At 38.4% G+C, this 26,230-nt stretch overlaps 1 protein-coding gene across 10 annotated transcripts in view; it reads right to left on the bottom strand.

Moving 5' to 3' along the window:
• The window catches only part of HMCN1 (hemicentin 1), a 433,480-nt gene that overhangs the window by 107,217 nt on the left and 300,033 nt on the right, over window positions 1-26,230 (bottom strand). For 9 of the 10 annotated variants that reach the window (XM_039357629.1, XM_039357620.1, XM_039357628.1 and 6 more), the window contains exons 36-51: window positions 25,526-25,649; window positions 24,180-24,281; window positions 22,996-23,172; window positions 21,070-21,221; window positions 20,247-20,370; window positions 18,519-18,694; window positions 17,662-17,758; window positions 16,927-17,049; window positions 14,890-15,051; window positions 13,910-14,191; window positions 12,507-12,674; window positions 5,682-5,795; window positions 4,714-4,800; window positions 3,996-4,187; window positions 2,763-2,936; window positions 1,831-1,944 (exon numbers count right to left, since the gene is read on the bottom strand). In XM_039357629.1, coding sequence (XP_039213563.1) covers window positions 1,831-1,944; window positions 2,763-2,936; window positions 3,996-4,187; window positions 4,714-4,800; window positions 5,682-5,795; window positions 12,507-12,674; window positions 13,910-14,191; window positions 14,890-15,051; window positions 16,927-17,049; window positions 17,662-17,758; window positions 18,519-18,694; window positions 20,247-20,370; window positions 21,070-21,221; window positions 22,996-23,172; window positions 24,180-24,281; window positions 25,526-25,649 — 2,368 coding nt within the window. The remainder of the gene's footprint in view (window positions 1-1,830; window positions 1,945-2,762; window positions 2,937-3,995; window positions 4,188-4,713; window positions 4,801-5,681; window positions 5,796-12,506; window positions 12,675-13,909; window positions 14,192-14,889; window positions 15,052-16,926; window positions 17,050-17,661; window positions 17,759-18,518; window positions 18,695-20,246; window positions 20,371-21,069; window positions 21,222-22,995; window positions 23,173-24,179; window positions 24,282-25,525; window positions 25,650-26,230) is intronic. The other variant, XM_039357624.1, reaches the window with a different exon arrangement.

The following is a 26,230-nucleotide window of genomic DNA, read 5'->3' as shown; positions in this document are numbered from 1 at the left end:
ACATCAGCAGTGGCTTATTAAGTCGTACAACTAAGTAGCATTTGCTGATTAGTTACACACAATAATTCACAAAATAGACAGAAATATAAGTAGATCTGTAAAGTCAATTTGAATAAGCAAACTCCTCATTGGGAAACATAAACTGATAGATGGATGAGGATATCAAAGCATTTAGCACCTTGGTATTGTTTATTTCTAAGCAAACTTGCAACTTACACAAGAGGATGAAAATTGATAGAAGATTAGAATCACATATAATAAACAAGAATTACATTTTCTGGCAATATGTGGGAGTTCTTTCTTTCTAAATAATATTATAAAACTATGAAAGTGAATAAACAAACCAAACCAATAATAATGTGAGGTTTTCTGTGCTGTCTTCATTATTCAGAACAGGGATGGGAATCTATGCTTTTTATTACTCAATGTTGCTAGACTCCCATCATCCCCAAGCTGAGTAAGTCTGGTAGAAATGGTAGCTCAGAAACCTCTGGATAAACCATAGCACTTCTTCCACAAAAGGCGAAAGATTGAAATGAATCATGACAATGTTTCTAGGGGTGTTTACCTTTAAAATCTGTACCAATCAGAACACTTATCTAATTGTATGAATGATGCTCTTTCATCTTGCTAAAATATTGCCTAGGGATGGCTTAAAACAACTGTAATCCTTTAACAACTAATAATAATGCATCCAACAATAGTGAACTTTTGTCCATGTATTTAACTCAATGCAGATAATTAAAACTGGTTAATTAATGACCCTAAATATTGGAAAGGAATCCTGTAGTTCAATGTTCTATGGACATTAGTTCTAAGATTTAATCTTTTGCACCTTCTTTTAAAGCAGCAGGTGGCACACAAATTTAATGTATTATCATTATTGTGATTAGGATGGATATGGAATTTTGTCCACCTATCAAGTCCTTCCCAAGGACCTACGATATTGGCCTGAGATACAGAGTGTTCCTGCCATTCCAAGCAGCCATCAATGGCCATTAACCTGCCTAAAAATCAGACAGTGGCTTTTCATGTATGTCTTGATTTAATTCAGCTAGGCAGTCTGTTACTATGGGGAGGGGTTTATAATTTCAGGAAGCCTGCCTTTCAAAACTAGCCTCTCTTATACAACCTTTTGTAGCAGGCCCTGGAATAAAAAAAAAATAATAACATGGCTAATAAGAATGCTTACTTCCTGCCAAAAATCCTGCCAAAAATCCCTAGCAGTGATCCCAATTACTATGAAGAAATAAATGAATGGTTTTTGTTTTCTGTAAATGTGTAGCTACACTTTTCTTAAACATATAGCTATGAAGTTATCCAAAATACTCTCCTATGCAATGAAACATCCTTTGATCTTACCACCCTGATGTAAATGCATCAAAATGAACAAGCAAATATACAACCTTAAAAATATGCAGTTAATGTAGGAGTTGTATAAAATATAAAGAGATGGTAGAGCAGTGACGGCAAACCTTTTAGAGACCAAGTGCCCCAAAACTGCCCGGCCCCAGCCCACCACCACTCCCACCCTGCTCTGTCCCCACCCCATGCAACGGGACGTGAGGGTAGAGTCTTATCCCTGCTGACCAGCTGCCATGTGCTTGGCTGCGCTGCTCCGCATGGGCTGCACCTGGAGGTGACTCTCCTCCAGGGCGACTGCTAGTGAGGAGGAGGTCATGGGGGACGCAGGGCTGGGGCAATGGTGTACATGCCCAAACAGAGGGCTCCGAGTGCCACCTCTGGCACTCGTGCCATAGGTTTGCCACCACTGTGGTAGAGAATCAATATGTCATGAGTTTCAGCAAGAAAGGATGCTTTAAAACTTACTATAAACTTTCACCTCATAATGTTTTAATGTTTCCCCTGCTTCGTTTGTAGCTATACAAGTATATCTACCAGTATTGTCCTCCTGGGCATTCAGAATCTGCAAAGTTCGACCACCTGTAAAAAAGGACAAAAGTCAAGTTACATTTTCCCCAGTTCTTTTTGTATATTTTCTTCTGAATTGAGCAAAAACTGTATGAATTTAGGCATTGTCCCCTTGAAAGAAGGAACTATTCTGATTTCAGAACATGTTAAAACCAGAGTTTAGGAAAGAACATTAGAAAGAAGGAGAAATAAAATGCATTTTCAAACACTAGTACTGGATCATCAGTATTCTAATTAGGCTAAGCACTGAAAGAAATTGAAAGGTCCTGCCAAGTTATGTATTCCTTGTTCCCTGCCACAGAAAAGTAAGTTTTTCACGCTATTGTTACTCTGGTCAGTGGTAGGAGACAAAACCTAAGATTTAGTACATTGTTAGCTTCCACAAGTGGGAAGCCAAAATATGCAAATTTATTCCCCAAAATTATAATAATTGTAATAGTTAATCTCCACTCAGCCATCTTCAGAAAGTATAGCAAAGCTTACTTATAAATGTAAAAAAATAGGATAGAATTTCATTCATTCATTCACTCAATCAATCAATTTCTATAGCAATAGCAATGGGACTTAGATTTATATACTACTTCACACTGCTTTACAGTCCTCTCTAAGCAGTTTACAGAATCAGCATATTGCCCCCAAACATCTGGGTCTTCATTTCACTGCCTTCAGAAGGATAAAAGGCTGAGTCCACCTTGAGCCAAGTCAGAATTGAACTCTTAGCAGTGAGTAGCAAGTTAGCCTGCAATACTGCATTCTAACCTCTATGGCCACCCATCTCAATCCAACTGACTCCAAATTTATTTTAATAATAAAGGCATTCAAATAATTACCTGGCAACACCCTGATGTTCTCATTTGAATCTATGGGAGCTCCATCTTTCAACCAGGTGATTGTGGCTGGTGGATATGAATAAGCCTCACAAACTAAGGAGGTTGGGTTATTTAAGATAACCGTGGCTTCTTCTGCACCCCCATTATTATCTGCACCCACAATGGATGGAGACACTGAGCAAGTTCAGAAAAAAAAGAGAGCATTGTTTTAAAATATTTCTGATAATTGTACTTTTAAAGAAACTACTTATGGAGAAAATATTTGGCCATCTGATACACCTGCAACTTAATCCAAGGGCACAGATTGAGCAAATTAAGAGCCATAATACATATGATACTTGTTTCCTAGAGACTGAGCTTCATGTAGAGCAGGGGTCTTCAAACTGGCTGGCTGAGGAATTCTGGGAGTTGAAGTCCACAAGTCATAAAAGGGCCAAGTTTGAAGACCCCTGATGTAGAGGCACTGCCTTAATTCAAACCAATCTACCTTGAAGTCTTAGACTCAATTTTACATCAGAAAACAATTTTTTCCTTAGTTTATTTTTAAAACGTATTTCTTATGTTTACAATGCTTATTTTTTTCTTTATAAGTTCATTTGAAATGGTGAAGATAGGACTTTTTTTTTACAAGTTCATCAATGGAACGGTCTACTAATGACTTTTTTTAAACAAGCTCCGTGATAGCACAGGACAAATGGGGCTTCTCTAGACTTTTATTTATTTTAAAAATGGGGAATATAAGAAATACAGTCCAGGTGAATATTATGTTATCCCTATCACTGAAATAAAGGACGCAACTGAAAGCTGAAAGAAGGCTTCTTAAGCCTGTTTCTTTTACAACAATTTTACACAGGAAAGACAAGCAGCTGAGAATCTTTTGGTGAGGGCATTTTAGGTGCCTTTGTTTCTTCATTTTTGTAGAGGGAGAGTATCATATAAAATGCTGTATATCTATGTATATGAAATTTAGGGAAGGTTCTTGGAAGTTGCATATAACCCCTAAACCTTCAGTGACTTGGAGACAACATTTTTGGTACTTGCCGCAGTGATATTATTCACACTGTTTCCCTCTCCAAATGCCTTAGGACCAACCCTCCAAAATTTTATCAACAACTCTGCAACTTCAGGTATAGATGTATGTATACTATATTTATTGATTTTTTTTCAATCCGGGCAGATCTATCTTCTTCAAAGGAACCCAAACACTTCCATTTATTACTCAACAAATCTCACCAAGTACATTAACACTGAAGCTTTTTCTTTTGTCTCCAGCTGTATTGGAGGCAACACAGGTATATCTCCCTGTGTCAGCGACTAGAGCGTTTGTAATTTGAAGAAAGCGTCCACTAGACATCAACTGATAGCCATCATCCTGTAGAAACGTTTGTCCATCTTTTAACCAAGTGATCTCTGGAATAGGGTTTCCTGTTGAGAAAAAAAAAGCAAATATTAATAATTGAATTGTGAAACTTGTGGTGGCCCTTTTATTTTTTTTTCTTTGTTCAGTCTTTAAAAGTAAAATGCAAAATGATATTCTATCTCAGAGGAAACCAGAAGGCAATATATGATACTTTTTGGTGGTGACTTTGTGTGTGTGTGTGTGTGTGTGTGTGTGTGTGTGTGTGTGCACGTGCACAGGCACTATATATAAATCGTAAATACATACTTGTTGGCAAGCATATGAATTTTGATCATGTGACTACAGCAACAAGGAGACAGTTTTAAGTGTGAGAATTGGTTGTAAGTCACTTTTCAGTGCTGTCATAACTTTGTGGTTAAATGAATGGAGATAAGTTGAGGACTACCCATAGTAGCACCATCCAGGAAAAGAGATAAAGGGAGAGAGGGAGGGAATGAATGAATGAATGTTTAGTTCCTTAATATCATAGCCATTGATCGGCCCTTATGTTGCAGCCAAACCAGCTCTAATCAAGAATCACCAGAAGCTTACCTGTGACTTCACATGTCAACGTAATGCCATGTCCTTCTTTTACTTTTACATCTTCTAGTTTATTTTCTCCTACAATGCTTGGAGGTACTTTTATGTTGTCAAAACAAAGAAAGAAGGAAAATAATTATGTAAGAATACAGCAATACAAAAGGATTATATCTTTATTTGCATTAGTCATCACAAAATATGCTGTTCCATTTTCAGGAGCCACTACATATTTGTATGGATGTTGTGGTGTGGTGGGCATATGAGAAATGTCATGGCTTTGATAAAAGTATGTGAAATCTGGAGCACATTTATTAGAATATTGAAGCTGAAGTCAGATAAGACTTTTTCAGATAGTTTCAGATAAAAAAAAGGAGCATAATTTACATACACTTTCCCTTGTTGTCTTGGTTCCTAGAATGAATAGTGTTGCTCCTTCTTTTGAAAAAGTCACAAAAGTAACTATTTATACTAAGGCACTTATATATTCTTAGTTGATCTAAGATGCTGTAAGACTATTTCTTTTTCTTTCTTTCTTTTCCTGCAAGAATAACATGGCTGCTTTTATGGAAACTAAATTTCACTAATTCTCCAGATTTGTTCTGTCATATTTGGATGGTGCAAGATGCAGTAGAATTACAATATTATGTCCATTATATTATCAAATAAGATTGTGTTGTGCACTAGAGTTTTGTTTTTTTTTTAAAGAAGGGTTATTAAAATTTGAAGAATTTGCAGAGTAAAGGAAGGAAAAAAACAAAACTACGTTATCCTATTTTTTGATATTATCATTTTCCAAGACACATAATGTATCCTTCTGTTTTACACTGGAACAACTGCCAGCTTATATTATCCAATTCAGAGAGCTACCCATTAGTTATATAATTTTTTCAGTCATCTCTTCGGTTTCTAAACACAGGGACTATAGAGCAAACTAGGAAGAAAAATCTTGATACTTTTTAAAATAGGTTTGACATACTCACCTAAAACTGAAAGTTCAAAGTTTTTCCTGTCTTCTCCTGCAATGTTATTTACTACACAGATATAATGGCCAGCATCTTCCATTTTCACCTGCATCAGACGTAACATCCTGCCACCTAAACACAAGAGCCATAAAGCTGCATATTATAATAAAACCTAAATCTCAGTTTTGAGTTGTTAATATAAAACCAGAACAAAATGTAAGTTCAAAATAACTGGCAGCCTGCTGAAAGCTCAAACTTCTGTGTAATATAACAGTTGTCTGAGTGACCGTGATCATTTTGCTTTGGAAAAACCCACTTCACTCCTAGCATCTGCCTCAGCTCAAGTCTTTTCAGTGACATCTCCAATACATATGTATGAAAGCTAGAAGTGAATGCTAAGATACTACTAAGCGTTTACTATTGGAACTTATTATAATCATGCTACTGAGGAAGCACATTTCTTCATTATCATTATGGGCAATATGTTAAATAACTTATTTCCCAAAACCCTCATTAAATTTTAAAAAAACTAAGTGGTTCAGTGCTACAGTGGTTCATTGTGACATCCTTCCATCTTTTGAAAAGTAACTGAGCTATGTAAATAATTTATATGGACATGGTAGGAACAAAGTGGGTTTGCAAGGCTAGAAATTACATGTTCACCTGGTAGAGAATGCTACAAATTAGATCTAGTCAGGTTTTCTTTTCCTTTCCTTGTCTTCTATTTTTAATTTCTTTGCTCATATCACTACTTTGGGGAGTTGGGGGGAGGAGGATATATATTTTTTTTATTTTTGCTTACCCGAAAGAGAATTTATGATGATTATATAAGTTTTAAAAGAAAATTACTTTTATACTAGTATAGGCTTTTATTTTTTGAGATTTTGATTCTGTGCTTGATATAAATCAATCCATGAAAGTGTCTAAAATGACTGATTAAATGAAGTTCTGCTTTGTGAGCAAGGAGGTTGCGTTTAAGATATCATCACCTTAAGAGAAGGCATGGGGCCAAACTCCTTAAAGAAAAAGTAATGCTTCCAGCCCTCAAGAAACTTCCATTGGGTCAAAATCATAACAATCATAAACCAATAACTGATATTTCCTTTCTGAGCCTGCTGCCCAAATGTGTAGCGCCAGACTAATATGGTTCCTCTGAATGAGAACTATTTTCTGGTTTGGGGTAATTTCTGGAAATAGGCCTATTTCCATTTAGGCCTATTTCTAGGTCTGGCACTGAAATAACTCTGTTCATTCATATGATTTGTGACTGCTTGTCTTTGATTTCTTAGTCACTTCTACTTAGGGAGGAAGAGTATATATTAACTGTTGAGTCCTCAGCGAATGGTAAATAACGCATGAAGCAATTGGTAGTTCTCAGGAGCCTCTTTATTGGTATACAGCATGCTGGTTACAACACCGACAACGCCCAAGTTCCTCTGCTCCTTTTAAAGGTGATCTCTGGGCCAAATGGCAACATTTGGTGCGCCAGCACTTTGCGCATGCGCGCGAGTGCTGGCAACAGCCAGTCTGGTCCTGGGCAGCTTGCAACTGCCCGGGACCGTTGCAATGTCCCGAGCCTGCCTTCACAGGCTCAGGACACAACACCCCTTCCCCCCCCGGCTAAAACTACAACCACATAAATAGTGACATGCAACCTCAACACGAGTGTGGGAGCCACACTAGCTCCATGTACCAAGTTATCAATTTTGGCTTCCATCCCCCAGTGTTCATTATTCCCACTTGTACAGGAATACCCTCTTATTAATTCTGCTTTGCTAGCAGAGTTACAAAATCTTCTAGATATTTAGGAGATCTTCTAGCTCTCTGTGACCTCCGAATTTCCTGGTACCCTCCAAGTACCCCTTGCCCGGGGGAATCTATATGTTTGTCCCCTTTGTTTAACCCTGGTGGCCCCTGTGGACTGTGCTCCAACGCCTGGCCTGCTTGCTTGCCCACTGGGCTCGTCAGGCCAGGACTTTGTTCTCTACTTAACCTGGTTGTCCTGCCTAGTTGCAGGCTCTCTGGGTTCTCGGTACTGTCCCAAAACTCAGTTGCCCCCTGAGTGATGCCAGTAATCGGGATTCGGTTCCTCGACCACCTCCCTTTCTAGGAACAGTGGCAGCGTTGGGCCAACTAGATGGAATGTGTGCCAGCTCTCTTGCAGGGTGTGAGTTGTTTGGTTGCTCCCGGTTATTCTCCCTGACTGGAGTACTGAATAGTGCCTGTGTTCTGGTTAGTCCCCACGAATTCCTGTTTGGAGCACTCGTGGAATCTTGGGATGGGCCATCTGTAACTTCCCCATTGGTTACAGGCTGCAGCCCACACCCTTCCCCTTGCCCATAGAGGTCCCCCTCCCCCCCTGGAAAAGATCCAGGAGTATCAGTAGGAGAGTCCCGTCTTGTGCGTAGCTGGTCGATGTGTCGTCGCAGGACACGACCGTCATCCAGGGAAACCTCATAGGACAAAGGACCTGTGACCTTGCATACTCTGGTAGGGACCCACCAGGCCCGTAATTACAGGTCCAAACCGGGGCACCCACTAGCAGTTGCCTAGGTGCCCTGGGTTGTGTGAATTTAGAAGGCAGTCTGTCCGGGTGCAACCGGTCAAGCTTAGTAGTTAGTTTGTGCCCCCAACGAAGTTCAGCTGGGCTCCTCCCGGTAGAAGTGGAAGGTGTAGTGCGGTAGGAAAGGAGGAAGTCAGCCAACCTGTGATGCCAGTCTCCATATGTCAGTCTCTTTAAAGCATCCTTGGTGATGCGTACCATGCGTTCAGCCATACCGTTGGTGGAAGGGTGCAGAGGTGGCATGACGAATCATGTTGGCCTGTAAGAAAGCTTGGAATTCGGAGGAAGTGAATTGAGGGCCGTTGTCAGACACTAAAACATCAGGAAGCCCATGTGCAGCAAAAATCCCCCTCAGTACTTGAATAGTCTTTGCAGTGGTGGTGGAAGAGACAGGTACAACCTCAAGTCATTTCGAATGGCTATCAACCAGGACCAAGAAGAATTGACCCTGAAAGGGCCCAGCGTAATCAATGTGCACCCTAGACCATGGAGACTGTGTTTCCTCCCATCCATGCACAGGAGCCTGGGGCATTTCTGGGCATGAGCGTTGACAAAGGTGGCATGCATGCACCTTAGCTTCAATGTCCTTGTCTAACCCAGGCCACCACAAATGGCTGCGCGCAAGCGCCTTCATACGTACAATGGCAGGATGACCTTCGTGGAGGGAACCTAAGACCCTAGTCCTCATTGAAGTAGGAATGACAACTCTGCTGCCCCACAGCAGACAACCCTGGAAAGTGGATAACTCGTTCCTTTTAAGCCAGAAACTCTGAAACTCCGTACCTGGACAGCTCTCTGGCCACCCAGATAAAACCCAAGACAGGACACGAGAGAGTGTGAGATCTGTGGCTGATTCATCAGCCACATCCCTGGTGTCTAAAGGAGACTCAGGCAAGGCCTGAATTGAAAGGATGTCGATTGTTGGTGCAGGATCAGCCTCTACTACTGGCAGGGGTAATTTACTGAGGCCATCAGCGTGGCCCATTTCTTTCCCAGGTTTGTGAATTAAAGAAAAATCATAGGCTGACAGAAAGATTGACCATCTCAGCATTCTGGGGGAGATGATTTAGGGGGTTTGTTTATGTGTGGTAAACAGCCGCAACAAAGGCTTATGGTCAGTGTGTTTTCCATTATGCTTTGGAAAATTCCAGGAGCCACATTTACTCCAAACTGTAGCTTCTTTACCTTGAATGCCCCCCTGTGGGTTACAATGGTTTGAGCTACAGCAGCAGCATCGTCAACAGGCAACTGTTGATATGCCTGAGCTAAGTCAAGCTTTGCAAAAACACGCCCCCCCTTGAGGGAGGCCAGAATATGACTGACCACAGGTACAGGATAGGCATGTTGCTGCAATGCCTTATTCAGAGTGCATTTGTAATCTGCACAGATGTGAATGTCCCCATTAGCCTTAAGAGGCGTGACTATGGGGGTCTCCCAAGGACTGAAGTCAACAGGTTCTAAGACTCCTTGCTGAATCAATTTGTCCAATTCAGTGTCAATTTTCCCTTTTAAAGGGACCCTTCTTGCTTTTATTCTAATAGGAGTGACAGTGGGGTCTAGTTTTAAAGACACAGGGGGTCCTTTGTATGTGCCCAGCTGTGGACTGAAGACATCTGCAAATTCTTTGCAGACTTCCTGTAGGTCTACTGTTTGCAAGCTATTGAGCCCTGTGACATGTATTCCCAAGGCCTCAAACCAATCGAGTCCTATGAGACTCGTTCGCTCACCCCCTACTACCAATACATCTAATGGACCTTCAAAGTAAGAGCCGAGGTGGTGCAGCAATTAGAGTGCAGTACTGCAGGCCACTTTAGCTGACTGTGTTCAGCAGGTCAGCGGTTCAAATCTCACTGGCTCAAGGTTGACTCAGCCTTCCATCCTTCTGAGGTAGGTAAAATGAGGACCCAGATTGTTGGGGGCAATGTAAAATATATATACATTGCTTACTGGTGTACACCGCTTAGAGAGTGCTTGCATTTAAAGCGGTATATAAGTCTCATAAATAAATAAATAAATAAATAAATAAATAAATAAAATCCTTATACTGTACGTTAAGGGTGGCCTCCCCCTTAACACACACTCTGGAGTTTTGAAAGTCTGTTAACACAATGTCAGAAGGCCTAAGCTTGGCCTGAAATCCACTGCCAGAACAAATCTTTCTGAATGTATGTATGGAAATGATTGAAAGTGCAGACCCAGTGTCCAGTTCCATGACCAATGGAACCCCTTGTAACTTCACTTTAAGTGACAGTTTTTTCTTAATGGGCTTGTGTGTGCCTGTCCTATAGATGCTTCTTCACGAAGCACAGAAACCCACCCTGTTTTGGCTGGGGACCCTGGTACCTTTCAGGCGCAATTCTTCTTGGGGTTGTACCTTCTGACAGCCCAGACACACAGCTGCAATGTGGCCTTGCTTTCCTTGCCTTCCTTCTGCTTCCCTTCTTTTGTTGGGTAGAGACGGTCTACTTCTTCATCAGGATCCTCTTCTGAGCTCCCTCGGACTCCTTCCTGGTGCACGGACACAGTTTCTGGAGTACTTCTGATCGGCCTCATGTTTTTGATTGCACCACCTGCTGCCTCTTCTGCAGTAACCTCTCTCAAGGCATCTTGGAATGATAAGTCTTCTTTAGCGAAAAGTCTCTGCTGCAATTCTCTATGTCTCAGTCCACATACAAATCTGTCTCTCAGCCTTTCTTCTAAATCTTTAAACTCGCAGGGTTTAGCGGTTTTTCTCAATGCAGCAATGTACTCTTTAGCTGATTCGCCGGGCCGTTGGTCCCTCTGTTCAAAAGTGTGGCGCCAAGCGATGACAGGCAACTTGGGCTGGAAGTGTTCCTTTAGCAATTTCTTTAAGTCTGTGTAGGAAACAGATTCTAGAGGTGCAGGTGCTGCTAGGTTTTCGGCGATCTCAAATGCATCTTGACCGCAAACGCACAGCAGGGTGGCGGCTTTTAAGCTATCTTCTCTCACTTGATTGACCTTAAGATAGTTTTCCACTCTGGCCACGTAAGACTCCCATCTTTCCGGATGCGTGACATCGAATTCGGAAAGTCTACCTACTTTTGCCATCTTTCAGTAGTACAGGAAGGGTCTATCAGCCGGCTTACCCCCAACGCTTGCTGAATTGGCAGGCAGCTGCTGAGTTTAACGCCGTTTCCTGCTACTCAGGACTCCAGGGTAAGCTTACAACTTGTCTGCAATCGTTGTAAGGCATCCCACCTTCGTCGCCAGTGTTGAGTCCTCAGCGAATGGTAAATAACGCATGAAGCAGTTGGTAGTTCTCAGGAGCCTCTTTATTGGTATACAGCATGCTGGTTACAACACCGACAACGCCCAAGTTCCTCTGCTCCTTTTAAAGGCGATCCCTGGGCCAAATGGCAACATTTGGCGCACCAGCACTTCGCGCATGCGCGCGAGTGCTGGCAACAGCCAGTCTGGTCCCGGGCAGCTTGCAACTGCCCAGGACCATTGCAACATCCCGAGCCTGCCTTCACAGGCTCAGGACACAACATTAACAATGTATAAATGTATTATCTTTATGCTCCAGGCATGAAATATGTTGCCTTTAACTCCAGATCTTATGATGATCAGGTATACATTTTGTAGATTTCTGGACCATAGTGATTAGCTATTGCCTTATTCTGGCTTGTTGTTGTTGTTGTTTTGTTTTGTTTTTCAATCTCTCCAATCAAATCTATAACCCTGATGTAGTATTAACCAAGCTTGATCCTACTTGGCATTTTTCCAAAATCAGCCAAGGTCATTGAGGCAATGCCATATATACTGGTATTATATTACTGAAAATTCAATAAAATTTGCAGTAAAGCAGCAGGATGGGCCCATTCTTCAAAATGTATTTCTTTCAGGCTCTCAATAATTTGGAGAAATATGGAATGCAGATATGACTAAGAAATAATCACTTACACAATGGTGACCAAGTTAATCCATGATTTAAGATTTGAATAGTTCTCAGTAACATGTTCAATGCTCTCAACAACAACAACAAAATAATTCTCCGCAGAGAAAAAAATAAGGTAATCGTGCCTGAATAGCTTAAGAGAGTAACATTTTACACGCAGAGTAATTACCTCCTTTAACTAACTATATCTGATATCACATATGAGATTCTAAATATATTTCAACTTGAGTTGGGTGGATAAGCCATATGTTTGGTTTAACAGAGCCTTTCCATGTGCTTGTTTTATCAGGCATACTATAGAATATTTTCTATGTTTAATCTTAAAAATAACATCTTTTCACTTTAATATGCTCCCTCTTACCTGATAGGATTCTTACAGAGTTACTTAAAGACACTGGCTGTCCATTCTTCAGCCACATTATTGATGGATGGGGAATTCCTGAAGATTCACAAATCAGGTTGACAGGACTTTTCTCCACAGCACTTACATTTTCTGGCTGCACCAGATTACCCATAATTCTTGGGGGGACTACAAAAAAAAGAGAGCAGCATAAACATCATTCAGTGATGAAGGAGGTTCAGTTACATTTATTTAAAAGAATTTAGAAACAAACATGTGCAGTGCTGAGGTTCTTTGCTTCTATTAAAATGTTCTCTCTCAGATTGCTTTTTTAGTGGTAATGGGGACTCCTTGACAAATAGAAGTTGGAATTTGGTGTACTAAACTCCCCCTAATCTTTTGCAGTAGAGACCTCCTAAACCATCTCTGTGATGTTGCATAAAATAAACATGTAAACATCAACTGTGTTTTTGCAGTTGAAATAATTAAGTGTAATTACAACCCTTTAATTAGAATTAGATTTTGCAGCCCTAAGTCAAACTCTGAAGGAGTTACTACTTAGGATTGAGAAAACTATTATTATTATTTTGGTTATTTGAAAATAGATACACTTTCTATTTCTGGTGCCACAATGAGTTGATTTATTTGATTAATGTCCTTATTGTTTACTCTGATCAGAGTTAAAATAGTTGTTTACTCTGATCAGAGTTAAAACCTATGTGTAGAATTGCAGCTCTTTTCTGTATCAGTATTAATTTTATCTGCCCCTTCGATCATTCTCATAAAGCAAGAGGCAAAAATTGTTCTGAAATACCTCAGAATGCCTGAGGTAACAGAGTATTGTATTACTTATACACAGTATAAGCCGTTCCAATGTTACAAAATTATTTATTGGGTTGATTCACTGATTTTGTTTTGTTTTTAAGCAACAATGATTCAACCACTTTCTCAGGAGTTGAAAGCGCTCATGAAAGTTTACATTCAATATTTCACAAAACCTTGTATCTTTGCTAGGTTTGGGACAAGATCAGAGGCTTTTTGAATTAATTGAAAACCTTTCTCTTGAAATGCATCAGGAGAATGGTGTGACAAAAGGGTAAAGACAATGAAAGGAAAAAGTAAAATACACTTTGGGAAAATAGTAAAAATATTTTCTCTTACACTTTAGTTATTATGTATTGTAAGCCACCCAAGTTGACTTGGACTCTGAGATGGATGGCATATAAATGTAATAAATAAATAAAGTTGTACCTTTCTGTTGCCTCCATATATAACTATGTATTAATCCATAAGTGCTGCTTTTCTCCTAGTCAGACTACATAAAGTTATATAGCTATACCACAGGTAGCAGAATAGTCCTTTGCTTTCTAACGTTGGGCATGCACCTTTGTGTATTTTCTCTTACACAGATTTCCTTTGCTCACCATGAACACTTAAGTCATATTTCTTGTCAGTCAGTCCTGCCACATTCACAGCAACACATACATAGCGACCAGTATCCGACACCTGTGCACTTTTAAGTCGAAGACTGTGGCCCTCGTTTAGTATTTCAACTCCTCTTTCATTGGCCAATGGTTGACCATCTTTCATCCAGGTGACAGTCGGTTGTGGAATACCATCCACTTGGCATTCAAATGAAATGTCATTCCCTTGAGTTACAATGACATCCGATTGTATATTCCCATTGTCCAGAATAGTTGGATGAACTGTTCAGAGAAACAAAGCAACACTTCAGGTTCAATGCTTTAGCCTAAAACTCCATGAGACACAGCAATAAGTGAACAGACTGCATTCCCTATTGAAAAAAATCCAGCTCGTTGTAAGTGGGGTGGAAGGTGGATTTGTATTTTAACAGTAAAGTTAACTCAAATCAAACTCATGTCCTGGTGACTACATGGGCTTATCAATAGTTTCTCAGCAATGATATAGAAATTGCCACAGTCATCTTCCGCTGTCATTCTTCTATTTCTGAGTCTTTCTTTTTTCAAACTACCAATCCGCTTTACTTCCCTGAAAATTAATGTGGCTGTTCTTCTGAGCATTAATCAATTCCTAGCCAGCTTAACTTTAGAAGGCCAGCGGGCAGTAAGATGCTGTCACCAAGAGGGACATCTCTATTGGGGACATAAGCATTACAAAGTTTCTACATTTCTGTTAAAAGCAACGCCAAAAATATGTGTGTTACTAATACTGTGCCTGCATATTTTCCACTTCAAAACTAATACTGGGTACAGGAGCATCAGAATATCAGGAAAAGGCTTTTAAGTCCCTCCAACTGCTATTAGCAAAAAGAAAATATCCAGTTATTGATTTCCTGTGACATGTTTCATTTGTTCTAAAGTTTATCTGTGAAGGTATAACATAATATTTGTTTCCAAACTGAGAAACATTGCAGGCAACTTACCATACACTAGCAACTTATATTCTTTCTTTGTTATTCCAGCTACATTTGAAGCTATGCATGTATAAGAGGCTGAATCTGATTTTTCAGCAATAGAAATTTGAAGTTGTCTTCCACCAGATAAGACCCTGACTCTCCCCGTAGGGTCAACTACCAGTGGAGAACCTACAAAAGAAATGCTCTCAAATTTTAAAAAATCAAAATATATAAATATGTGTACATATTCTTCAGAGTCTTTCAAACCAGTCATGGATTATTTGGATAATCAGCTTAATAACGCAAGGCATGAATTATCTTCAGTTTTGTACACAAACGGTTATTGTGTTCCTCTCTTTGCACAGTTGAAAAAAATAAAGCAATAAAAATTGCACTTAATCATAGCTTCCTATATTGTCTGAACTGGGAAATAGGATTATTGATAATTGTTAATCTATCTATGAAAATCAGCTATAAATTCATTGTTTTTACAATATTTATGTACCATTTCCCATTAAAACATCTCAAAGCAATTTAAACTAAAATAAACCATAGTTTTCTAGTTAGATATAGTGACACACTAAACTATGTTAAAACTAGGTTAAGTTTAACATCTCATCTGAACCAGTCCTGTACTTAATGTGCTGTGTCTATTCCACAATCTCAAACAGGTTGCTTGAGTAATATTATTTATGTCAGTAAAGTTTATTGTGCCTTCTGAATACAGAATTAAATAAATTAAATTCTCCCTCTGTCCTATAAACAGAGCTATGTGGTATTTTGGCAAGCAATTATTCCCACAACAACACCCCCACATCTTGCCTTGGTTCCCTCATAAGGCATCCATAAATTTCCTTAAGGTGAAAATAAATAAGACAATAATTAGTCCTCTTTCTTCTATACACATCTTCAACTTGTTTTGGGCAGTCGTGTGTTTCTGTTAGGTTTTCATTTGGGGAAATTGGTGCTGCCAAGACCTGCTGGAACAGTGGTCAAGGAGAATGGGGCTCAGCAAATAGTAGTTTCTTTGATTACCTCTTACCCATGGCTAAACCTAATAGATAAACAAATGGATTATGCATATGATTAATCACAGCTTTGTTCCATATTTACTACATGGGGAAAGGGAAGAACAATTTGGCTGCAGGCAAATGCAAGAGACCCATTCCCACTAGAGTTTTTTTATGTGTTCGTTCCAGACATATTTTCTGTTGGCTAGGTCAACCAAGTGCAACAAAGTCCCACAAGCATCAAGTGTTACTCCTATTACACTGTGAACAATGAGGGATTGGCACAAATTCAAGGTGATACATTCTGTAAATTCTGCCTGAATTATGGCATCTTTTTTTGCAAGGATCATCTGGTTTCTCTGGTTGTCTCCACGTGCATGTCCATGCACAGACAGCACTTCTGCCAGCAATGGGAAAGATGTCTGCATATGTATGGGGGGGGAAGCAGCAATGTAGCCCATGTAAAAGATGCAGCTGCTTTAATGCTTCAGAAAATTCATTAATTTGCAACAATGTGCAGAAAACATCTTTTCTCAATGCATTTAATACTCTTACAAGACAGTATGTAACCCCTAATTTCTGTAACCTGAAATTTTCCAGATGTGTTGGAACTGCTAATCCCAGCACGACCAGCCACAATGCTATTTGGGAATCCAAATAGGTAAGAAAACATTTGTTTGCACTCTGGCTAAGTCAAATAAGATGTAAGGAGGAGGTGGGGGGAAATTAGATGGAAGTACAAAGCAGCTTTGTGTAAATATGGTTTCAAGACTATCTCATCAAGCTTCTTCATCTTGACATTTCAAGTCACTGCCACAGTAAGCTTAAATCAAAGAGGATCCAGACTATTTGAAGCCCTTTCTATTGAAACAAAAGACATTTTTAGAATCAGATGTTGATATCTGCAGTAGGTACTGCTGATCAACCCAACAATATTGATCTCTAGAAATCTAGCAGAATGGTTAATTTAGGTTCTGTTTGTAAACCAGGGCTCAACAGAACTAAAAGGTCTAACAAGCTTTGTGATTGATCCTAACTAAGTACAACTGCTTACCATTCTTCCTCCATGCCAGAGTAGGTGGTGGAATTCCACGGGATTCACACATCATGCTGATGAGGTTCCCTTCAATTACAGTCAGCTGAGTCACTGTGTCTGAACTGTAAATACTTGATGGCACTAGAGAAGGCAAATATCAGAAATAAATAATCACCTCCAGCTAATACAACCTATAAAGAAATTAAATGCATTAAGATCAACAGAGAAAGAAGAAGATGTAAGTTAAATTCTCAACACAAATCTTTGTTTAAAGCAGTAGTATTCTCACAGGTTAAACAATTAATGCAAATGCATTTCTTAGTTTATTTAAAATATTTTGACAACCTGCAAATTAGGTGTTTTTAAACACCAAAGTGATCCTTAAGTTTTAACAGTTGGATTTTAGAGTGCATAATATTATTTCCGACTCTTATTTCATTTTTTCCTCCCATTGAATTAGTAAGCTCACTAGAATTTCCAAAAAATAAAGCCTTGACGATTGTTGAATATTTCCAGCTTTCAGAATTCTAAGTCTAAGGAACAGACTGACATTAAATCAGATGGACAACTTTCTTAAATTTAGACACCAAAAACTGTCTAACACTGCTTCTGATTCCAGGACCAAACAAAGACTATATTTCTTAATAGTCATTCCCATATGATTTTCACAGGCAAATCAATAGTGGCACACATTTATAGGATTACCCTTATTGCTGATGCTTCCATCTTATTCTTGATGGCTGAAAACCTTACCCCATATGTTGACATTGTAGTTTTTTTCCATTTTCCCAGCAATGTTTGTTGCTTCACAAGTATAGCGTCCAGTGTCTTGCACCTGTGCTTGTGCAATCTAGCAAGAAACAAATCAACAAACTTATTTTTGGCAATACCTTTGATACTCATCACTGTGCATTATTACTTCTCCACCCAATACATTATTTTGATTTCTGTAAAGGAAGTCATTCTCTGTGTGAGAAAGATTTATTTAAAGTATTATTTTTCTATTTTATTTTCTTTAATACTGAATGCCTTAGTACAGGGATGGGAACCTTTTTTGGTATTGCATATTCTGGCCCATTAAATTTTTATTCACTTCAGCCAAAACTATATTCCCAGTTGCAGCCCTCTGACAAGAGCACAGCAATTAAAACTTGGAAAGTTACACCAACACTGTTATATCTTTTAGAAAACCAATACAAAACCATCTTTTCCTCCCCTAGATTTCCTCTCCCCCCCCCCCTTTGGGGAAAAACCAACACTAGCCAGATTTTGTTCCTGCTCACATTTGTCCCTCAACCAAATTTGTTCTCAGCAAGATCCATGCCAAGTTCTTTTTAATCCCTAATCATTAGTGCTGATTGCCCACAATATAAACCCTTACTATCCCACAGTGTTCAAGCAGGACCTATTCACCAATGCTAGATATGCTTTTGAATAATTAACTCAATAGCTTTTGGGAGAACACATCAAAAGCCACACAGCTTTTCCTTCCTCCATCAGAAGAAAGAAGTTGTGTCAACATCATTCAAAAACAGAAAGGAGTAGTCTTTAAGCTATTAATATCCAGAATCCTAAACAAGACTCACAGGAGAAGTCATTCTAATAATTACCTTCAGTATACTTCCACCTTCAGTAATGGTAAGACCCAGTTTCTTCTGCAGGAGCTGACCATCCTTCAGCCACTGAAGCATGGGTGGAGGTATCGCATTGCTTTGGCAGCGGAGTTCCAAATGTTCTCCCATTGCCACAGAGACATTCTGTTCCTCTCCCATAATATTAGGTGGAACTGAATAAACAGCACATTAGTAATTAGTTTCAACTCTTTCCACTAAGATGAATGAAGCCACCCACTTTCTATGAAGCAGTCACTGTCTGATATCAGCGTTAAATGTATCAATTTACATCAGTTAACCTTTCTCAAAAATATTAGCAGCATTACTAAGACGTATGGGAAACTGCTCAACATAAATGGAATGCTCCAGAGTAAATGCAGAAGAACAAAATGATCTGCTTCATGTGTTTTCCATCCACGGTACAATCACCACCCCAACAGAAAGGGATTTCATATGTAAAGAGGAGCCTAATTCAGCAAACCAATATGAGGTTTCCCTAAATATACTTGTGAAATAGTATAAATTCAACCCATACAGGAGCTGATCCATATCAATCCATTTGCAATAAATTCTTCATCATATATTACTTAATACATTAATTTCATCTAAATGGAGTTTTCAATGGTCAGTTACCATTCTTGCTCTTTTGTTATTGACTTTTTAAAATATTTAGGATTTTGAGGCTTTTCAGTTGTGCCATAACCTGATAATATCAGCCCTAAATTCTTCCATTAAAAATTAGTTTAGAATTATGAAGGGAGCATTCTAGAGATCTTAAAATGTGCTTACAATTATAAGAGTGTAAAATATTTCAAATGCAAAACATTTAGAGTTTTGAGTCCTTATGTGTTGTTTTAAGATGCAATGGCTTATTCTAAACTTACTGAAAGGTTTTAGCATTCTTCCAATCATTCTGGAAGTATTCCAAACTTGAAATGTCCCTGGTTGTTTGGAATCTGGAGCAGTTCCAGAATAGTTGGAGTAGCATTAGAACACTTGTTGTAAAGTTGGAACACTGTCTCAAATTCAAAACAGAGAGTTTCAAATTTCAAGTGTTTTGCATACCACTATTTTTACAACCATGTATGCATTAACAGAATACTGCAGCCAACTGTAGTTTTCTGATTAATCCAGCTATATCATTGTTTGCAAATCTTTATTTTTCATGCATTGCAGTTGTAGTTTCATAATTTTTTTGAAGAAATCAGGCATGTACTATAAGAGCAGCTCTGAAAGGCAGCTCTGCTAAAATGTCTCAAGACAATATGCGAATCCTCATCATCTTTTAAGCAAATATCTACAGTTTTTTTGCTCTTAGTTTTTAAGTGCAAATTTTCAGTAACTGAAGAAAATGATTATCATCTAAATTATTATCTACTTGTCCCAAAGAAACATAGTATTCATTTGAATAAGACTTCCTATGACAGGGCATGTTAGATACCTATGAAACCTATGAAGTCCATTCTATTAAAATAAACATAAAATATCACTTCCAGATTGAAAGGAAGTGAGAAGATCCTTCTGTAATCTGTGGTATAATAAAAACCCGATGGGTCATTTTAGAAATCTAATCAAGCATCACACCCAGGGGTCATCAAAATACGTTAGGACAGCAGTTCTACAAAATTCCAAAACAGCTTGTTGGCAAAGGCTATTGTAATCACTCAAGGTACCCCTCAAGAACACTTATGAAATTCTTGGTATAAACATTACTTATGTTCTTACCATAAACTCTGAGATCAATATCCCTTTGTTTTTCTCCTGCTGCATTTACTGCAACACATGTGTATCTTCCAGTATCACTGATCTGAGCACTCGTCAGTGCCAGGATGCGACCTCCAGAACGAATCTAAAAAGAGAATGGACTTATTTTTTTAAAAAAATGGCACATAGGTTGAATCAGACAGCATAAGCATATTCACATAATACAATTTTCCGGATGTGAAATCTTTTTGCATCAGCCCAGAAATCTCTAACATTACTTTCACTGCTCACATTTTTGTTGTTTCTGTTCTGTTCCCTCCCCCCCCCTTTTTTTTTTTTTTGTAATGTCTTCCCTAATGAATAATTCTAGAGAATTCTAATTTTAATTCTAGCAATAATTTTGTTGCAAGCTTTTTATTGGCCCTAATAAAAATATTATCCAACTATGGATTTTTTTTAATTTATTTATAAAATTTATAGGCTGCCCATCTTATCTCAAGGTAACTCTGGGCTTGGATTTTATTTATGAATTAACACAGATAAAATTGCTTTATGTGTAAAATTGCTTTAGGTCAGTGTTTCTCAACCTTGACAATTTTAAGGCATGTGGACTTCAACTCCCAGAATTCCACAGCCAGCATTGCTGGCTGTGGAATTCTGGGAGTTGAAGTCCACATGCCTTAAAATTGTCAAGGTTGAGAAACACTGCTTTAGGTGAATTTGAAGTATTAATTAATGAATACAATTTATTATCCAAAATTTAAAGAGACAGGTTCTATAGAGAAATCCCATCTCTAAACTGTGGGTAAATGTCTTTCATGCTTTAATGGAGCTAAGAAATTACCTGGAGTCCACTTGAAAGACTAGAAACGGGACTGCCATCCTTCAACCAGGTTAGAATAGGAGCAGGAATTCCACGAGCTTCACACTCCAACCTCACCTGATCATTAACTACAACAGTTACCATTTCATTATTTCCTGAAATGGAGGGTGGAACTAGAACAGAAGGAAAAAAAGAGGGTGAAATATTATGTGCTGGTTGATAAGTTTAGATCTATATTTTTGCAAATAATATTGCCTGCAAAGATACAGTAGATGTACCTTTGGATCTTTGCAACCCCATACTGTGAAAGCCAATAAGATCTTTTTATACAGTTCAAAAGTGGACCTGAGAAATAAAGAGGTGGGTTCTCCCCACCTTTCTATTTTTCCTGTTGTAAAACTAATTCAGCTTGCTACAGAAGTGAAAGGAGCATTCCTAAAGTTCTCTAGGGCCACATAACCACTCTGAAAGGATACTACAGTGTAACACAGCATCCTTCCAGAGGATTTTACTTACTTTATTTCCCCCCCCCACCATTCTTCCCCCTCCCCCAACTTTGCTTTTTCTGGTTACAAAACAGTAGATAACAACCTTGATATTTCCCATCAATTGATATGTGAGTAATTAATTGCTTTCAGCCCTACCTTGGATCACCTAGTGGAAAGTGGGAATGACCTTGAGCAGTGGTTCTCAACCTTTTTAATGCCGCGACCCCCAACCAGTCGTAAGTCAAGGACTACTCAACTGGTGCAGCACCATTTGCAGAATGGGACTTTTGGTGGGCTCAGCAGGGCAGAGACAGCCTGGACAATTCCTATTGGCTTTTGAAAGCCAATAGAATTAGACTCTATTCAAGAGAGTCTATTCTATTGGCTTTCAAAAGCCAATAGAATAAAAGGGAGTAGCACAGCTAAGAAAAAGGGGGAAAAAATGGCGGACTGCTGTTGTTTGGCGACCCCCGTGAAATGGTTGTTTGACCTGAAATGGGGTCCCAACCCACAGGTTGAGAACCACTGTTTTAAAGAATAATGGATTGAATTTCTGTTCAATCCAGTGTAAGAGTGTAGATCTTCCAAGCCAGCATGAGAAATATTAGCAATGAACTTACAAGATTTGTCTTCAAAGAGACACAGGAATCCATGAAAAGAGTTAAGGTTAAGGGGTATCCTTAGGAATTTCCTTAAGAGGAAAGAGTTAAGGTTAAGTGGTATCCTTAAGAGGAAAGGCTTAGGAATTAAGAGTTAAGAAAACACCTTAACAGAAAGGTATTTGTTTCTTGTGGCCAAGTAATGATTGTCTACATCAATTACATTGTAATGCCAGCAATGATAAACATTTTTGTACCGTAAAGCAATAAACATGAGCGGAATGGAGTTTTGACAGTTAACAGAAAAAAAACAAGTCAATTACATTATTGTCCCCATCCCATTCGTATTCAGAGGAATCAGCTCTGGCAAAGAAACTGGGAGGTAGAACATAAATTTAAAGATCTTCTTGTTCTGCCTGACAAAAAGGTTTGATCTGGTCAAGTCTGTAATTGACAAGTCATAGCCAGTCACAGGACTGGGTTTTAAAAAAATGATGGGAATCTAAAAGTGTTGTGGTTTAGATTTACATCATTTTCTTAAAACCTGGCCCCATGAATGAGTCTGAATTTATTGTGGGCCATGTGATTTCCACAATAGCAGTAATTAAATACTTGTATCAGTTTGCTGAACTAAGACAGTGAGACCCGTCTTAGTTCAGCAAACCTAATGGGAAACAAGCATTTCAAAATTAAAAGCCTTCCCATTTTTGAATTATTCAAATATTGCAAACAACCACTCTCCTTTTCTCAAATCAGCATAGAAAAATGTTCTTTAAAAGTACCTAAGTACATGCAATAAATCTGAAATAGCCAGTTGAAAGGCAGATAAGAATGACTTTGTTATGAGAAGCAGGATTTACCATGGACCTGAAGATTATAGAATAATTCAGCTACTCCTGCTGCATTTGTCACCGCACATTTATAAATCCCAGTGTCAGAGATCTGGGCTGCATCTATTTGAGCAATTTGCCCTCTGTTCAAGAAAGTGATGCCAGCAATATTGATGAGAGGAAGGTTATTTTTGTACCATGTGACAACTGCAAAATAAAATAAGAGATATTTGGTACTAAGCTATAAAAGAATTTATTGGAAGGAAACACTCAAGTTACTGTACTTTTTATTCCAATACCGCTTACATTGTTGACAGATGCCCAGATAAAGTACAGAAATGTTGTAGTTTACAGCAGAGAGGATATTAGGAAAATTGAAGGATTAAAAGGTATTTACTGCTTACTCCACTCCAACACTTTTTTACTCTCAAGTTGCAAACAATTTCAGGGTAGAGATTAATTGCCCACACTATGGCCCGTTAAAGCATTCTTCATGGCCCACCTATTCTTGCTCTCTTCTTCAGGACAACTTATATCATTTGGATGTTGTGGAGTAATATTTATATGACAGCCCTCATAAGCTGCTACCATATCACTCAAGGTTTTTTCAAGATATATTAAATATCAGGTGAAATACAGCTTTCCCTTCTCTCTCCCAGTAAAGATGTGGTGTTGAAGACATAATTACAGGGAGCACCAGAGCTTTATAGCATTAAATGATAACTTGCATGTGAAAATAAACCTTTACAGATCAAACATCACAGACAATACAATTCTCTGCTATATTAATGGATTTAGTTCACAAATTGAAATATTAGATATGTATGTATGTATGTATGTATGTATGTATGTATGTATGTATGTATGTATGTATTTACTGCTTTCTCCCAAATCAGTCAATCAGAGCAACCAATGTCTTTCTTTCAGGCTCATTCCTGAACTTCTTCATTAGATTAAAAAAAAGTCCAGGCCATGCCACATACTGAGTAATAATTCTATTTTGAATGTTTCCTTGCCATGGAATTAAACTAAGTCCCGGTCATAAGCAGCAAATTAATGTAGTTTCTGCATGAATGCATGTAATAAATTACAAACTTAAGATCTTTTGCAAGAAAGAGATGTGCTGTTCTACAGAGAGTTCAGTGAAAGTACAATAGGTGGAAAAATTCAGCATGACTTATGAGACGAGATAGAATTGCTATGAGTATATATACCTGGCAAAGGAGTTCCAGACACTCTGCACACTAGTTGTATTGGATTGTTCACAATTACAGTCTCATTTCTTAGCATTCCTGCATCCTTCAGACTAGGTGGCTCTAAAAAAAAGAGGAGAAAATTGTAGTTCTTTTATTTTGACATATCGTACTCAGGCCTTCTCTGTACTTAGTTTACAAGTTTCCAACATAGGTGTATGTCCATTCATACAATCTACAGTAAATGATTAGTATGACTCAAAGAAGAGCCTAGATATGACCTAGAGATAAAGCAATGTTTTTCTAACTACAGAGTAGCCATAATAATGCAGTGATTTTTCCTTCCTTCTCTGAGATCTTTCAAAGATTGTGGTGCCTTACATCCCCCAATGCCAGGTTTTGTAGTTCAGAATCAGAACACTCTGATGGATGACAAAACTCAACTTAGATTAGTCATTTAAGAATTAGTGAGCTGAGAGACAAGATTCCTGACATGATTTGTTCAAGTCTAAACTAAAGTAGATATTTCTAAGTAACTGACAGAACTTACTTAGTTGACAAATGTTTAAAAGTAAAATTGAGAGATGTGAGTGATCTAGAAAAATAAAATATAAATAAATAAAATTATCTTGTACTTAAGGTTAGCACATGCTACTTCTGTAGATTACCAATAACAGCTGACCTACTGGAACATTAGCAATACTAAAGCATCAAAGGCTATATGCTAACCAATTTGCTTACATCTAATACTTTTAATCATAACTCCTTAAACAATCAATATACTGATTCTTTCCATCCTTGGCATTATAACAGTTTTCTGGTAGCTATCTTTCCCTACAAGGTTCCTGAATATCCATGATACAAACATATTACTTTCTTAGGTCAGGTCTCCTAAGCTCTGGAATCAAAACCTCAGGCTAGATTTCTTCAGCCACACTTCTCAACTGGAATTGGTCTTCACAGGGATTTTAACTTTTTGATTATCAGATTTTACAGAATGGGTGCATACATATGTAATATTATAGAGTACATGTTTATATAGTTTTGAATGCCTTATGGGCAATAAGCCAGGATTTAAATTATATACATTAATAAAGGTAATACATCTCAAAATGTTATTGGCTTGGACTTGAATCATTGAAAACCCTCTGATCTTTCATGCTCTTGAGACATTTCAAGGCATTTTTTGATAAGTTTATAATAAGAGGAAAGTCCCCGACCATCAGACAAGATTATCTATGCCCAAATAAGTTATCATCTCTGAATACTTATGAGTACTAAAACTGAACACGAATTTGGGCACATAGCATGATAGCTGTAACTAGCAATCAACAGGTAATACTGAATTGCCAATGAGAAGTCATTACCATATACATGCAGATAAATGGATTGTTGGGCTTCACCAGCTGCATTTGTTGCTATACAGGTGTATCTGCCAGCATCATATTTTAGGGCCTTGGCAATCTGCAAAATGTGCCCTGAAGATTCCAGCTGCTCCAGAACAAAAGCAAACAAAAAAAAGCAAGATTTCTCTGGAATGATGAATGAATCAATGAGTTTTCTATCATAATATAAGCGAAAACAATAAACATTGGTATCTTCTTTCAAACTATCAGGGTATTCATAGAAGTTATGTGTATAGCTGTTGGATATACAATTCAGTAGTGTTAACTCTTCAGCATCTCATGATCTACTGGCCACAAGGGACAGAAGGATGTGAATAAAGATTAAGGATTTACTTTGTGCGCCCTCTTTGTCAATTAATCTGACTGCTCTTTGTCTAAAAGAATGCCAATCTGAAGTCATTTCCATCGCAAGCATGCATGCCCAAAATACTTGTTCTTGGCCTCTCTTCCTGCAAGAATGCCCTCAGTCAATTGTCCTACCCCTCCATCCTTCCATCCATCCAATGGGGTCAAAGGCTTGCTGGAACAAAACAGATTTATAACTGATCCTATAGGAGGTGCACATACTGGTCAGGTGGGGGGGGGAATGTATTAGCCAACTGGGGTCTTGCCACACAAAAAATCTGAAAGGCTGTTTTTCTTTTTATGTTTTCAGAAAAAGGTCAG

Source organism: Crotalus tigris, unplaced genomic scaffold, assembly GCF_016545835.1.
Source record: "Crotalus tigris isolate CLP2741 ecotype Arizona unplaced genomic scaffold, ASM1654583v1 scf7180000018938.1368258, whole genome shotgun sequence".
NCBI lineage: Eukaryota > Metazoa > Chordata > Lepidosauria > Squamata > Viperidae > Crotalus > Crotalus tigris.
The sequence above is the reverse complement of the archived record's forward strand: the minus strand, read 5'-3'. Positions and strand labels throughout refer to the sequence as shown.